The sequence below is a fragment of the Hypanus sabinus genome, chromosome 4 (genome assembly GCF_030144855.1).
Source record: "Hypanus sabinus isolate sHypSab1 chromosome 4, sHypSab1.hap1, whole genome shotgun sequence".
Classification (NCBI taxonomy): Eukaryota; Metazoa; Chordata; class Chondrichthyes; order Myliobatiformes; family Dasyatidae; genus Hypanus; species Hypanus sabinus.
This window is the reverse complement of record NC_082709.1, coordinates 92723094-92739525: the sequence shown is the minus strand read 5'-3', so window position 1 is coordinate 92739525 and position 16432 is coordinate 92723094. Positions and strand designations below refer to the sequence as shown.

The window sequence follows — 16432 nt, the reverse complement described above, 5'->3', positions numbered from 1 at the left end:
AGTTTGTGTTGAAGTGTACTTAAAGCCAGTCGATGGCGTAGGTAGATTCTGACTGAACGTTGCACTTTAATGTAATATAGTTGTTGTAGTTTTACTTTTGCAAGTATTTATGATGTGAATGTGATGTCAAGAAGGAAACAAATACTGTATGTATTTTGTATTGTTTTATCAACAGTTTTCACCATACGTTAATGTGGAAGAGTGAACAGTAAACGGTTAATCTTACTGGGACCGCCTCATTGATTGGTTTATGCTTGGTGTTTAGTTTAGAGTTCTTTTACACCTGTGCGAGAAAACTACAGACATGTTTGGCACAGCTTTGTGGGTTAAAGAGCCTGTATTGTGCTGCATGTTTTCTGTTTCTATGATAGTTTCTTGATTTAGTGAAAGCATCAAAAGTTACAGGGAGAGGCAGGAGAATGGGATTGAGAGGGATAATAGGTCAGCCATGATGGAATGGCAGGGCAGACTCAATGGGCCGAATGGCCTCATTTTTCTCCCATGTCTTATGGAGATATAACTGTACCACTGAATGAGGAAGAATTGCACTACCGTTTATGTATCTGTGCTGCTCTTGCCCCTTGGTCGGACTGGGATAGCCGGACAACATCAACACTCACCTTCTTTTCTAGCTCCGGCTTCCTGAAGGTTAGGAGGAACTTCCGCACGTGCTCGGAACGCAGCCGATCTATGCTTCTGGCATCGATTGCTCGTCCCAGAAACTCATCCACTTCCTCCTCCGGGTTCATGTTTTCTTGAATGCTTCTGCTATAAAGGAGAGGAAAATCCAAATATAATTCAGCAGTAAAGTAATGGCTAGTTCAAAGATCAGGCAGGGAGACAGGGCTGTTCAGGAAGCTCAAAGTTCAAAGCAAATTTATTATCAAAGTAACTGTATGTCACCATGTGCTACCCTGGGATTCATTCTCTTCCAGATATTGACAGACAAAAAGAAACACAATAGAATTTTACAAAAACTATACATAAATAGAAACTGATAATGCAAAAAACAAAGATCTGACATGAGTCGTAAAGGGTCCTTGAAAATGAGTCTGTAGCTTCAATCCAGCTCAGAGTGGTAGTGAATGATTTTGGAGCCCAATGGTTCTACAATGAATTGACAAAAAAAATCATAGAGCACAGATATTTGAAAAGTGCAGCACAGCCCAGGCTCTTTGCTGTCCTTTTGACCTAGTTCAAGATCAATCTAACCCTTCACTCTCACATAGCCCTCCATTTTCCCATCACACATTTGCCTGGTGGGCAAAAAGTTCAAAGTAAGTTTGTTATCAAAGTACGTACTGTTAATGATATAAAGAATTTATGTAAATTAAATTATTTGCCATTATTGAAAAAAATTCAAGAAGATCTTGATAAATGGATGATGTTACCAATAACATTAGTAGGTAGAGTTAATGCTGTAAAAATGAATATATTTCCTAGATTACAATATTTATTCCAAACATTACCAATACAACTGCCACAGAAGTGTTTTCAAGAGTTGAATAAATGTGTGAGGAAGTTTCTTTGGAAGGGTAAGATGTCAAGAATATCGTTGGAAAAATTGACATGTAAATTTGACCTAGGAGGGTTACAACTCCCAAATTTTAAGAATTATTATAAAGCAAATTAACTTAGATTTATTGCATCTCTTTTTGATGAAGAAAAACCCGCATGGATTAGAATAGAGAAGACAGGAGAAAATATACCAGAAGATTTTATATATAAATGGGAATCCAAATGGATACAGGAAAAGAAAGAATCTCTTATATTAAAACATTTGATTGATTTATGGATAAGATAAATGTTGATGATGAGATAAAGAAATCTTTATTAGCAAAGAGAACCCTAATTCAAAATAGACTCATTCCTTTTACAATGGATAACCAACTTTTATATAACTGGTTTCAAAAAGGGATTAGATATATAGGTGACTGTTTTGAAGGAGGTATATTGATGTTGTTTGATCAACTAAAGAATAAATATAAAATATAAAACAACACTCTTTTCTGTTATTTTGAATTAAGGGCTTAGTTAAGAGATAAATTGGGTCAAACAATGTTAATGCCAAAGCCTAATGAAATAGAAATTTTAATTCAAAAAGGAAAAATTAAAAAATTTACTTCTTGTATGTATAATTTGATTCAAAAACAGACAATTAAACAAGGAATTCATAAGTCAAGACAAAAATGGGAAATTGATTTGAATATTAAAATTGATGAAACAAGTTGGTCAAGATTATGTCTCGACAGTATGACAAATACAATAAATGTCCGACAATACAATTTTTTACATCAATTATATATTACACCACAAAAAAATAAATAAATTAAACCCAAATTTATCTGACCAATGTTTCCGATGTAATCAAGAAATTTTTTACACTCTATTTGGTCTTGTTTTAAAATTCAACCTTTTTGGATAAATTTAAGAGTTTTACTGGAACAAGTTATTGGAATACAACTTCCACATAACCCAATATTATTTTTATTAGGCGATATTGAAGGGATAATACTGAAACCTAAATTGAATAAGTATCAGAAAAAATTTATAAAAATTGCATTGGCAGTAGCCAAAAAAACTATTGCAGTTACTTGGAAATCAGATTCATACTTAACTATGGATCGTTGGAATAATGAAATATTTAGCTGCATTCCACTTGAAAAAATTACTTATAATTTAAGAGATGAAAATGATATATTCTTGAAAATTTGGTACCATTATTTACAAAAGATAGGATTAAATATATAGGTCCTTCGAAGATAAAATTATTAGCTATTTGGGAAAAAAAATAAAGATATATACTAAAGCTATTTTGAACTCCATGGAGCATGTGGGGATCTTCCGATATCCAGGTAATCTTTCTTTCTTCTTTCTTTCTCTTTTTTTGCTTTTTTTCCTTTTTTTTTAGATAGGGATGTTGGGGGGGGAGGGTTAAAGGGAGGGGGGAGGGCTGATATTATTTTTCATTACTCTATTATTCTATTCATTCTACGTAATTCTCTTAAAATTTAATAAAAAATATATTTTTTAAAAAAGTACTGACTGTTACTGTATACTGCCCTGAGATTTATATTCTAGCAGGCATTCACAACAGAACACAGAAGTACAATAGAATTAATGAAAAACCACAGAGACAAGCAGCTAAAGTACAAAAATAATAAGCAAACAGACAGACAAATAATATTGAGTGTGGAGTCCTTGAAAATGAGTCCATATGTTGTGGTATCAGTTCAGTGTTGGGATGAGTGAAGCTATCTCGTACATCAAAACAGTAAGGCCTTATTTGAGTTGGTGTATCTTCTTGTGAGTTATCATTTTTGAAAGAAAGGCCAGAAGAAATATTCCAAAAATAATATAACTGGTTCTTTAATCCTTTTCAGTCAGTCTGCAGGAGAAGCTTTTCAACATATTTTAGTACAGGTAGCCCCCGAGTTACGAATATCCAACTTACGGACAACTCGTATTTACAAACCGAGGAAGGAAAACGCCGTCTGCCATTTTAAGTCGGATCACGACGCCGTCTGCCATCTTAAGTCATTGACACTGTGTTGAGTGTGTAACTTCGTATTTGGCTTAAATTTTTCTTAGCAAGATTCACCCTGATCCTGCCCTCCCCCCACCGTTCCAGTCGGCTGGTGGTGCAGTGAGATCAGCGCTGGGCTCGAGAATGGAGTTTTCTGAGTTCGATCCAGTGACAGACCACTCCCGTGCTGGGTAGATGTCGCTCCAGTGACTCCTGTACTATGATGTTGAGCTCGCAACTCAACCTCGTAAAAAAAACACTGCCACCTCCAATTTAAATTCCCACGCGGAATATTGTGGAGGATCAAATACCCAAACCCAGTACAGCCCCCACTTGTCCCATTTAACCTGTCTCAGTGCAGTGGACTTTAGGGCTCGGGACCCAGGACTTTTGGACCTGGGGAATTCAGTGCGGTTGCCCTTAGGACCCAGCGGAGCTCGGGACCCGCCGCCCACAGTGTTTCTGTTCCATTGACAGGAAGCGATCACGATTGAAAATAAAGTGGAAATAATAAAGCGTTTGGAAAGAGGTGAAACGCCATCGGTCATTGGAAAAGTGTTAGGCTACAGTCGGTCAACGATCGGAACAATTTTAAAGGACATAGTGAGAATAATGGAGCACATGAAAGGCCCTGCCCCAATGAAAGCTACAATTATTACTAAGCAACGCAGTGGTTTAATTATTGGAATACATACATTTCTTGTGTGTTTTATATTCATAGAAAAGTAAAATATATACTATATACTAAGACAAACGTTTCACTAACTGATGCTAAATAATACTGGATGTACTTGTTCTGATTTACATACAAATCCTACTTAACGACGGACTCAGGAACGGAACTAGTTTGTAACCTGGGGACTGCCTGTATATGTAACACTTATAAACCAATACCAATAACAACACTAATACCAATCCCTCTTACCACTGGCAAAGTGATGGGTGTTCTTTCTTAATCTTGTACTTCCCATGTTTCTGGTAGCTGCACTACAGGCAGGATGTAGAGATTTTGGAGAGGGTACGGAAGAGATTCACTAGGAGTGTTTTAGCCATAAGGAGAGATTAAACAAACTTCTATTTTTTTTCCCCTGAGACTGAGGGGAGGCCTATAAAAGTTATAAAAAGATCTGCATGGTAGTGTAGTGGCCAGTTAACACTATGATAGCACCAGCAGCACAGGTTCAATTCTGTCACTGTTTGTCAAATGTCTGTGTTCTCCCCATGCCTCGTGGGTTTTCTCTGGGTGCTATGAAAGCCTCCCACATTCAAAATCGTCTCAGGCTAATTGGTCACATGAGTGTAACTGGGTGGAGTGGGCTCATTGGGCCTGTTACTGTGTTCAATCTCCAAATTTAAAAAAAAGAAAATTTTGAACCATAGACCAATAAGTCTGTGGTTCCCTACCCTAAAGGCTTAGATGATAATTTACCCAATAGAGATGTCCAAGTACTAGAGGGCATAACTTTAAGGTGAGAGGGGGGAAGTTTAAAAGAGATTTGCAAGACAAGTATTTTCACACAGTGTGTGGAACAAGCTGTCAGGCATAGGAGAAAAAGTAGATGCAATAGCATTATTTAAAAAGCCTTTAGACAGATATGTGAACTGGCAGAGGATAAAAGGATACAGGTTATGTGCAAACCGATGCGATTAGCTTAATTTGGCATTGTGGTCGGCTGTTTCTGTTTCTGATTTCACAATCTGAGCATGGTTGTGGTAGACAGCAGAGGGCGCTCTTGGCCCTCTATAGCCGACAAGGAGTTGAAGTACAATATGGGTCACAAATTCCTTTCAACTCAGAATCAGAATCAGCTTTATTATACCGACATAGGCTGTGAAATCTGTTGTTTAGTGGCAGCAGTACATGCAATAGATAAAATATACCATAAATTACAATAAGAAATATAAAAAAATAGTACAAAAAGAGACCAGAAAAGTGAGCAAGACACACAAAATGCTGGAGGAACTCAGCAGGCCAGGCAGCATCTAGGAAGAGCACAGGCGACGTTTCGGACTGAAATCCTTCGCGAAGCAGGATCTTTTTAAAAAGTGGAAGTGACTGTGATGGGGACACCAAGTACCTCCTCATGGCGGAAAGCGTGCACGTAGAACGCGGTGGGAGAAGCAGTTAATTGAATGTGAGTAGCTGGCATCCTCAGAGGGTCCAAATCGAGAAGCTTGAAAACAAATCTGGAAACTGTGTGGTACAAGCTGGCGGCAAAGACATGTTCCCAGAAAGGATACATGGCTGTAGAAGTGAGCTTGTGTTCGGGTACATGGACTGTTCAGAACTACGATGGCAAAAGGAAATGTTCCTAAGACACAGAGTGTGTGCCTTAAGGTTTGCATACGCTCCTCCCAATGGTAGCAATGAGAAGGAGGCATGTGCTGGGCAGTCAGCGTTCTTAATGCTGTATACCAGGCTTCTCGAAGCATTGCCTTTATGAAGACGTCCATGATGTAATTGTTACATGGTTAAAGAGTTTGACCTTCCTAGCTGACATTATTACCACTTTAACTCATTTATTCTATCCACAATATCATAAGACATGGGTCTGGAATTCGGCTATTTGGCTCATCAGTCATTTGATCATGGCTTATTTATTATTCCTCTCAATCCCATTCTCCTGTGCTTTCCAGCAGAACCTTTGATATCCTTAACTAATCAAGAACTTATCAACACCTGCACTCAATGACTTGGCTTCCGCAGCTGTCTGTGGCAACAAATTCCCCAGATTCATCACTCTCTGGCTAAAGAAATACTTCCTCATCTCTGTTCTAAAGGGACATCCCTCTATTCTGAGGCTGTTCCCTCTAGCCCTATACTCACCCACTATAGGAAACATCCTCTAGATGTCCACTCTAGATAGGCCTTTCAATATTTGATAGATTTCAATGAAACCCCCTCCCCCATTCCTCTGGACCATCTCCAATGTCAGTTCATCCTTTCTAAAATACAGCGCCCAAGCCAAGAGGGTTAATGCTGAATATGAATTAAGAGGGTGGATCACCCGTTGTTTTACTGAATGGTAGAACAGGTTTGGAGGGCCGAATGATTTACTACAGCCCCTATTTTTCTACACTATGGGCTACCAGGGCAAGTGGTGAAAGAGATGAGAAAGAGGCATTATAGAGCCAGTTGGACATGTGAATATGGAGAGATACAGATTATGGGGCACCACTCAGCACATCACTGGCACCAGTCTCCCCTCTACAAACTCTGTCTACACTTCTCGCTGCGTCAGTAAAGCAGCCAGCATAATCAGGGGCCCCATCTCAGGCACTCCCTCCTCTTCCATCTTCCACCAGGCAGGAAATACAAAAGCCCAAAAGTACGTCCCGCCAGGCTCCAGAACACCTATCCCACCGTTACAGGAAAATTAAATGGCTCCCTAGTACTATAAATTGGACTTTTGATCTCACCATCTACCTGATTATGATCTTGCCACTCATTGCTACCTGTACTGCACTTTCCCTGAGGTTGTTAACGTTACTCTTTGACCTGTATGAACAGTATGCGGGACAAGCATTCCACTGTACCTCGTGCACAGGCAGCAGAGATGGAGTTTTATCCAGCATTGTGCTCATCACATTGTTGGTGAAGGGCCTGTTCCTGTGTCGTACTGTTCTTGGCGATGCACGCTATTTTAGCGGCAGATGCATGGTGATACGATATTGACGCATGTTGCAATGTTTCAATGTATATGTGACAAATAAAGCTCATCTTTATTCTGTGTTCAACGTTCAGAACAATACAAATCGGTGCTGTGGTGCCTGTTCCAGTCTTCATATCCTGATCTGGTATGCTTATCAATATGATATGAGACACTGTGAAAAGCCTTTTGTTTGTCCACCACCCAGAAACCTTTCACTGTGCCTTGATACGTGTGACAATAAAAAAACCAACACATCAGATTCAGGCACGTGAATCGAGGCGAGCATCCCAGAAGAGAAGAGATTCTGCAGATGCTGGAAACCCAGAGCAACACACACATAATCCTGCAGGTCAAGCAACATCTATAGATGGGAATAAACATTTGAAGTTTCATGCCAACAACCTTCATCAGGACTGGAAAGGATGTGGGGGGGGGGGGGGGGGGGGAAGGTAGAAGCCAGAATAAGAAGCTGGCAAAGGGTGTACAACTGACAGGTGAGATCAGGTAAGGGGAAAGCTGGATGGGTGGGTGGGAGAAGTGAGAAGCTGGCAGGTGATAGGTGGAAAAGGTAAAGGGCTTAAAAAGGAAGAATCTGATAGGGAGAGTGTATCATGGGAGAAAGAGAAGAGGGGGGCACCAGAGGAATGTGATGGGCAGGAGAGGAGAAGAGAGGAGCCAGAATGAAAAATGTGAAAAGAGAGAAGAAGGAGGGAGGAGAAATGACCAGAAGTTAGAGCTATCACATCGATAGCTCAAAGACATGGCATCAAACCATGTCATCAGGTTTGAGGGTACTCAGACGGAATATGAGGTGTTGCTCCTCCAATCTGAGAGATTTATTTTGTCAGACTAAAACATGAAAACATCCCCTTGATGCTTCCAAGGCCTTGTTCAACTACAGCAGTGGCATCACCTCAAGTGCATTGGCCTGCAAAAAGTTTTTGCTGGCAGGTACTGAAAGTGTACCAGAATTAATGCCACTCGCATTACACTGGGTGTAACGTACATCTGGTATCTAAAGTGGCCAATGAGAGTGTGTTCGTGGCCCACTGCTATCGCTATCAACTTTAAGATTCGACAAGTTGTGCATTCAGAGATGCTCTTCTGCACAGCACTGTTGTAACATGTGGTTACTTGAGTTACTGTTACCTTCCTGTCAGCTGGAACCACTCTGACCGCTCTCATAAACAGGGTGTTTTCAAAGCACCCTGTCTGGCACCAACAATCATTTCATAGTCAAAGTCACTCAGATCACATTTCTTCCCCATTCTGGACGTTTGGTCTAAACAACAACTGAACCTCTTGACCATGTCTGCATGCTTTTATGCATTGAGTTGCTGCCACATGATTGGCTGATTAGATATTTGCATTAATGTGCAAGTGTACAGGTATACCTAATAAAGTGGCCACTGAGTGTATGTCCTTGATGGTGGAGACAAACCCTGGTATTTGTGACAGTTTCAGTGTTTTCTAGAGAGCTCTTGCATGCAGTAAAATGATTTTAAGGTTGCTGTGTAATAAAGTGGGCACTGCATGTAGATTTGTGCCACTGCTACAGAGTTTTGGAGAGTAAATAAAGATGAAAGTATCAGATAAGAGCCAGGCTGCTGCCAAGCTAGAGCACAGAGCTGGGAACATTTTCTACTCTGTGCTAACTTAACCGTGAGAAACAGCCATCGCTGTTCTGTCTCAGCATCTTATAGCTCCGGAACAACAAATTCTGCCCTCCTTTCTATGACATCTGTAAGCTTTTCTGACTGATCTCAGATAGATCTCTTGGAGAAAAAAACAGCAGAGTCAAAAAGAACACACACACAAAATGCTGGAGGAACTCAGCAAGACAGGCAGCGTCTGTGGGAAAAGTCAGTTGACATTTTGGGTCGAGACGATCCTGCTCGAAATTCTGAGAATCCCCTCTGGAAAGAAAGGAAGGGGGAAGAAGGCTGAAGAAGTAAGTGGAAGTGAGGAAGGTGAAACAAGAAGAGCTGCCAGGCAGGGCTTCCTGTAGCCAGAACATATTTCAGAGTGGGAAGACCAAGAGAAGCGCTTGGCGTGAGAATAATCCCACAGGCACTACATATTTTTATTGTACTGTGCACAGTTCAACTGTGCAGCATTACTACTTGAATTGTCAAATCAAAATCTAAAGCAGACCATTGCCTGAATGCATGTTGTAATGTAATAGTTTGTCATTTTTCATTTCTGTTCTGCATCAGCTGATCATAACTGACTTTGCTTTGTTCTTACATACGCTTGCAATTCTCTGAAATAGATTGTGCCTTCACCTCTGAACCACATCAGAAAAGAATGTTATAAAGTTAAATTGCCCTGGTACCAGACTGTATCAATGATTAACTATTATCCAAAACTACTACTACTTCCTTCCAACATGCAACACAATTTTGGCCCATGGATCTCCAGTAGATGGGGTGAATCTCCATTGAATTTCCAGTAGATGGGGTGAATCTCCACTGAATTTCCAGTAGATGGGGTGAATCTCCACTGAATTTCCAGTAGATGGGGTGAATCTCCAGTAAATGGGGTGAATCTCCACTGAATTTCCAGTAGATGGGGTGAATCTCTGGTGAATCTCCAGTAGATAGAGTGAATCTCCATTGAATCTCCAGTAGATGGGGTGAATCTCTGGTGAATCTCCAGTAGATAGAGTGAATCTCCATTGAATCTCCAGTAGATGGGGTGAATCTCCAGTAAATGGGGTGAATCTTCATTGAATCTCCAGTAGATAGAGTGAATCTCCATTGAATTTCCAGTAGATGGGGTGAATCTCTGGTGAATCTCCAGTAGATAGAGTGAATCTCCATTGAATCTCCAGTAGATGGGGTGAATCTCCAGTAAATGGGGTGAATCTTCATTGAATCTCCAGTAGATAGAGTGAATCTCCATTGAATCTCCAGTAGATAGAGTGAATCTCCATTGAATTTCCAGTAGATGGGGTGAATCTCTGGTAAATCTCCAGTAGATAGAGTGAATCTCCATTGAATCTCCAGTAGATGGGGTGAATCTCCAGTAAATGGGGTGAATCTTCATTGAATCTCCAGTAGATAGAGTGAATCTCCAATGAATCTCCAGTAGATGGGGTGAATCTTCATTGAATCTCCAGTAGATAGAGTGAATCTCCATTGAATCTCCAGTAGATAGAGTGAATCTCCATTGAATTTCCAGTAGATGGGGTGAATCTCTGGTAAATCTCCAGTAGATAGAGTGAATCTCCATTGAATCTCCAGTAGATGGGGTGAATCTCCAGTAAATGGGGTGAATCTTCATTGAATCTCCAGTAGATAGAGTGAATCTCCAATGAATCTCCAGTAGATGGGGTGAATTTTCATTGAATCTCCAGTAGATAGAGTGAATCTCCATTGAATCTCCAGTAGATAGAGTGAATCTCCATTGAATCTCCAGTAGATAGAGTGAATCTCCATTGAATCTCCAGTAGATGGGGTGAATCTCCAGTAAATGGGGTGAATCTTCATTGAATCTCCAGTAGATAGAGTGAATCTCCAATGAATCTCCAGTAGATGGGGTGAATCTTCATTGAATCTCCAGTAGATAGAGTGAATCTCCATTGAATCTCCAGTAGATAGAGTGAATCTCCATTGAATCTCCAGTAGATGGGGTGAATCTCCAGTAAATGGGGTGAATCTTCATTGAATCTCCAGTAGATAGAGTGAATCTCCATTGAATCTCCAGTAGATAGAGTGAATCTCCATTGAATCTCCAGTAGATGGGGTGAATCTCCAGTAAATGGGGTGAATCTCCATTGAATCTCCAGTAGATAGAGTGAATCTCCATTGAATCTCCAGTAGATGGGGTGAATCTCCAGTAAATGGGGTGAATCTCCATTGAATCTCCAGTAGATAGAGTGAATCTCCATTGAATCTCCAGTAGATGGGGTGAATCTCCAGTAAATGGGGTGAATCTTCATTGAATCTCCAGTAGATAGAGTGAATCTCCATTGAATCTCCAGTAGATGGGGTGAATCTCCAGTAAATGGGGTGAATCTTCATAGAATCTCCAGTAGATAGAGTGAATCTCCATTGAATCTCCAGTAGATGGGGTGAATCTCCAGTAAATGGGGTGAATCTTCATTGAATCTCCAGTAGATGGGGTGAATCTCCAGTAAATGGGGTGAATCTTCATTGAATTTCCAGTAGATGGGGTGATTAAGCAGACGTAGAGTGTGTTTGTCTTCTTTATTCAGGGGATTGAGTTCAAGAGCCATGGGGTAACATTGCAGCTCTATAAAACCCTGGTTAGATAATACTTGGAATATTGTGTTCATTTCTGCTGGCCTCATCACTAGGAAGATTGTGGAAGCTTTAGAGAGGGTGCAGAGGAGATTTACACTGCCTGGATAAGAGAGAATGTCATACTAGGATAGTGTGAGTGAGCTAGAGCTAGAGCTCACGAGCAAAGCAAGGTGTGAGGTGACTTGATAAGAGGTGTACAGATTGGTTAGAAACATAGATAGAGTGGACTGGCAGATGCATTAGGGGTTTAAGAGACTCTTAGATAGGCACAGAGATGACAGAAAAATGGAAGGCTATGAGGGAGGGGAGCATTAGATTGTTCAAAGGTCAGCACAACATTGTGGGTCGAAGGATGTACTTTGTTCTAAGAGTCTATGCTGGCTTGTCAGAACAGTACCATGCTGCAACTAAACTCCCCTGCAACCTGCTCTCCGGCCGTTAATGTCAACTCTATCCCCACCCCCAGAATCTACCACTCTCCTACAGACTAAGGACAATTTACAGCAGTCAATTAATCTACTGACCTACACATTTTTGGGATGTGGGAAGGAAGTAGAAAACCTGGAAGAAACACATGCAAATGAATACCTGCAAACTCCACAAAGACAGCACTGAGGCTCGGGGTTGAACCTAGGTTTTTTGACACTGTGAGGCAACAGCTCTACTAGCTGCACCACCCTTCTGTCAATCATTATTGGGATATTAGATCACTGATCTAATATCTCCCTTCCCTCATTGTCCTTGAGAAGGCAATGAAAAGCCAACTTTTTAAATCGCTCCATTCCTCCCAGTGAATCCACCCATCCCACTATCTCTTTGACCCTGTACCGTCAGGAAGGAGGTACAGCAGCATCAAGACTATATTTGCCAGTCTGGGTAACAGCTTCTTCCCTCAGGCTATGAGACTATTTTATTAACATGTACTGTAATATTCTGGTTTATGTGATACATGTTTTGTGGGTGCACTGTGGTCGTACAACGTTTGGTTGTACTGTAGAGTCAGATGACAATAAAGTTGAACTTCAAAAGAACACATAAAATATTGGAGGAACTCAGCAGATCAGGCAACATCTGGAAGGAAATGACCTCTCTCAGCAGGACTGGAAGGGTAGGGGCGAAGCCAAACTAAGAAGGTCGTGAGAGGGGGCGAGTCCAGGCCAGCATGTGAGAGCGGGTAGGAGAAAGTGGATGATGGGAGGTGGTAGGTGGCAGAGGTAAAGGGCTAAAGGAGGAATCTGATAGGAGAGGATCGTGGAAAAGAGGGAAGGAGATGGAGAATCAGAGGAGTTGATGGATAGGTTTATGTAAGTGAGGGAAGGAGAAAGGCTGAGAAGGCCATCAGAAGGGGGAAGAGAAACAAAATAGTGGGTGGGAGAATAGAGGGGAATAGCTAACAAAACTTAAGAGAAATCTTCTAAATTCTTCAAAATCAGTGTCCATGCCATTAGGCTGGAGACAAACCTAGACATTTGAGGTGTTGCTCCTCCAACCTGTGGCTGCCCTCTCGATGGAGGCTGTGGACAGACCTATCCATTCCTTCAGCATTTTGTGTGTGTTGCTCAGGATTTCCAGCACCTGCAGAAGCTCTTGTACTTCCTGGGCATGGAGTTCCAGGATTTTGATGAAAAAAGGCTAATGCATTACCAAGTCAGGATTGGAAAGTAGTTTTGCATTCCCATATGACTGCTGCCCTCTCTTGTTTGGTTGTAGGGAGCACTCTTTGGAAACACTTGGAGGAAATCCATGTGGTCACAGGGAGAATGTGCTCCGACACAGTGGTGGGATTAAAACTGGCTCTGCAGAGTGTTGCACTAACTGTTATGTTACCCCCTGTGGATGTCAGATCACTGGCTATACTTAAAGGAGATTGATAGGTACTTGATCAATAAGGGTGTCAAGGATTACTGGTAGAAGACAGGAGAATGGAGGTGAGAAAGAAAATCAATCAGCCATGATGAAATGGCAGAGCAGACTGAAAGGCACAATTCTACTCTCATGTCTTATTATCTCTCATATGCAATTAATATGACTCACCCCTAGCCCCTGCACCCCACCAGAAACAAGTCATCATCGTAGCTTGTCACACCAGCCAGCCAGCCACTCTAGTGTTGTTTGGTTGATGTTGAGCAGGTCAGTGTCAGCTAAATCCGGTGAGAGTGGGCAGTTCAATGTTCTGCACCCTATCACCACACTCAAAGGAGTCGCTGGATTTAATCCCCACCACCATATTGTCCTCTGCCCTACAAACTCCCGTTCTGCTCTGTGGGGAGTGCACCATGTCTGTCTGTCAAGCAGTGCCCCGTCTGGCAACATTTCTGTGGGTTTTGCACTGTATTGTTTGGTGCCAGTTGTCAATCCTGTATGTTTGGGGGGATGTTCTGTGCGGTAGTTCCTCCACTGTAGCAAAGCTTTTCCTTGATTTTAGGCGGTTGGAACCTGCATAGTGGGTGCTGTGGATCCGAGTTCTGTTGACCTTTTTCAATTTTTGTCGTAGTGTGTCTTCGGATCTCTGGGGGAGCAATGCCTGCAAATCTGTAAATGATGTTACTGGGTGTGGGGTGCAGTGTGCACGTGATTATTCAGCACGCTTCGTTAAGCAACAGGTCTATATTCTTCACATGGGCTGATCTGCCCCACACAGGTGCACAGTATTCTGCAGGTGCATAGCAGAGTGCTAGGGCTGTTGATCTAAGAGTGTGAGCATTAGCTCCCCATTTCGTGTCTGCTAATTTTTTCAAGAGAGAATTGCGAGAGCCAACTTTCCCTCGGGGTTTTTGGATGTGGGTGGCAAATGAGATTGTTCTATCCAATCTCAAGTCCAGGTAAGTTGAAGTTGGACGGTATTCGAGCTCCTTCCCACACCAGAAGATCTTGAGTTTCCGAGCTGCTTCTCGATTCATCAGCTGGAATGCACACACTTGAGTTTTTGATGGAGTTGGGTTCAGAAACCATTTTTCATAATACTGCTTCATTGCTTTGAGGACTGCTATAAGTCGTACTTCAACTCCTTGGAATGAGTTAGCTTGTGTTGCTATGCATAGGTCATCTGCATAGATAAACCTGTGTGTGTTAGGAAAGGTTGGTTGGTCATTTGTAAAATAGTAGAGGTGCCAGGACTGATCTCTGGGGTAGTCCGTTCTTTTGTGGACGCCACCTACTCTTAATTCCTTTCATTTCTACATAAAATCTGCGATTTTCGAGGAGGCTTCTTATTACTTTGACTGTGGTTTTATTCTTTAACATTTTAGATAATTTCAGTAGAAGGCCTCTGTGATTCAGTGTTGCATGCTGCTGTTAAGTCAACAAATACTGCCCCTGTAATTGGTCGCATTTCAAAGCCATCCTCAATATACTGGGTTCAGTTCAGGACTTGACCGCAGCAAGAGTGGCCTGGCCTGAACCCGGCTGGGTCTAGTGTTAGAAGTGGTGTTATAAACTCTCGTAGAGTTTATAGAGGGTGCAGAGCAAGGAACAAGGTCAGAAACAAGTAGCACATCTGAGACACGGGAGTGCCCAGGAGAAATGCACACAGTCACGGGAGAAAGATGTAAGCTCTATGTGGACAATATTGGAGGTCAGGATAGAATGTGGACTTCAGTCAGCAGCACTATCCACTGCCTCCCCACCCCCCAGCCACCTTCTCATCTTTTATTCTCTCAGCCCCTCCTGCCTTCCACACTCACTATTTCCATGTCTTTAACATTTCCTCCACAGTGTCCTCCCTGTCCCTGGTGTATCTTTGTCCCAGATAATCACCAGTTCTCCTCATCTCAAAGCAAAATATCAATATCTCCAATGTTCATTCTAAAAACATTTAGGCCTCTTTTTGACTGGTCAGGAGTAAAGTGAACAGCCCAATCATGAGACAAGAAGCAGGCACTAGGACCTCATGGAACCACTGACCCTGCATGGCAGTATAGCAGTTAGTGCAATCCCATCAACCCCAGTTCTATTTTTGCTACTACCTTCTCCCCATGACCACTGGGGTTTCCTCCAGATGTTCCAGTTTCCTCTCACATTCCAAAGACAAACACGTAGGTTAATTGGTTCCATGGGTATAATAGAGCTAGGTGGGCCAGAAGGACTTGTTCTCTGAATAAATTCAATATAAATAAATATATCCTTCTATTCCCTGCCAGTTCATGTACTTGACCAAATGCCTCTTAAACATTGCTATGGAATCTAGCTTAGGTGCCAAGCTCTGCCAATCCGTAACTTCTGTTTGGACAGACAAGTCTCCAACAGGTTAACATGCTTTCCGGTGATAATGTAAAAATGTTCTTGAGAAAAAATAACATATCCACTTACTTGTCCTTGGCCATGTAGTCCACGATGCCCTGTGAATGAGAGAGAGAGAGAGAAAAAGAGTGAAACACCTTGTTAATGTTGACTGAAAAACCACAGATGCGAGTGAATTAAAGCAAAACATTTACAAATGCTGGAAATCTGAAATAAATAGAGAAACATCTGGAAACTCCCTCTGGAATGTAAGGGAATAAGGGGAGATTTAATGAATATATACAAACTCACGAGGGGTAAAGATAGGGTAAGTGCAAGCAGGCTTTCTCCAGGGCTTAGGGTGAGACTAGAACTAGAAGTCATAGGTTAAGGGTGAAAGGTGAAATACTTATGGGGAAACTTAGAGGATGGTATAAGTGTGGAACGAGCTGCCAACGGATGTGTTGGATGCAGGGAATATTGCAATATTTAAGAGGTTTGGCTAAGTAGATGGATGGGAGGAGTATGGAGGGCTAAGGTCCAGGTGTGGGTTGAAGGGACCAGGCAGAATAACAGGTTATCATGGACTGAAGGCCTTGTTTCTTTGCTGTAGTGCTCAATGATGTTATGACTCTGATGGAAGATCATTGCTCTGAAACAGCTAACTCCGTTTCTTTTCCCACAGATACTGCCTGTCCTGCTGAGTGTTTCTGGTTGGTTCTGTTTTTGTTACAGCAAAAGCTGACACCAATTAAAAGATTAATCAG

General features: G+C 41.7%; 1 protein-coding gene across 3 annotated transcripts in view; it reads right to left on the bottom strand.

Annotated features, from left to right (window-relative positions):
- adcy5 (adenylate cyclase 5) overlaps positions 1-16432 on the bottom strand; it is a 469096-nt gene that overhangs the window by 128823 nt on the left and 323841 nt on the right. For all 3 annotated transcript variants that reach the window (XM_059967665.1, XM_059967666.1, XM_059967667.1), the window contains 2 exons: positions 15756-15784; positions 621-768 (listed from right to left, as the gene is read on the bottom strand). In XM_059967665.1, coding sequence (XP_059823648.1) covers positions 621-768; positions 15756-15784 — 177 coding nt within the window. The remainder of the gene's footprint in view (positions 1-620; positions 769-15755; positions 15785-16432) is intronic.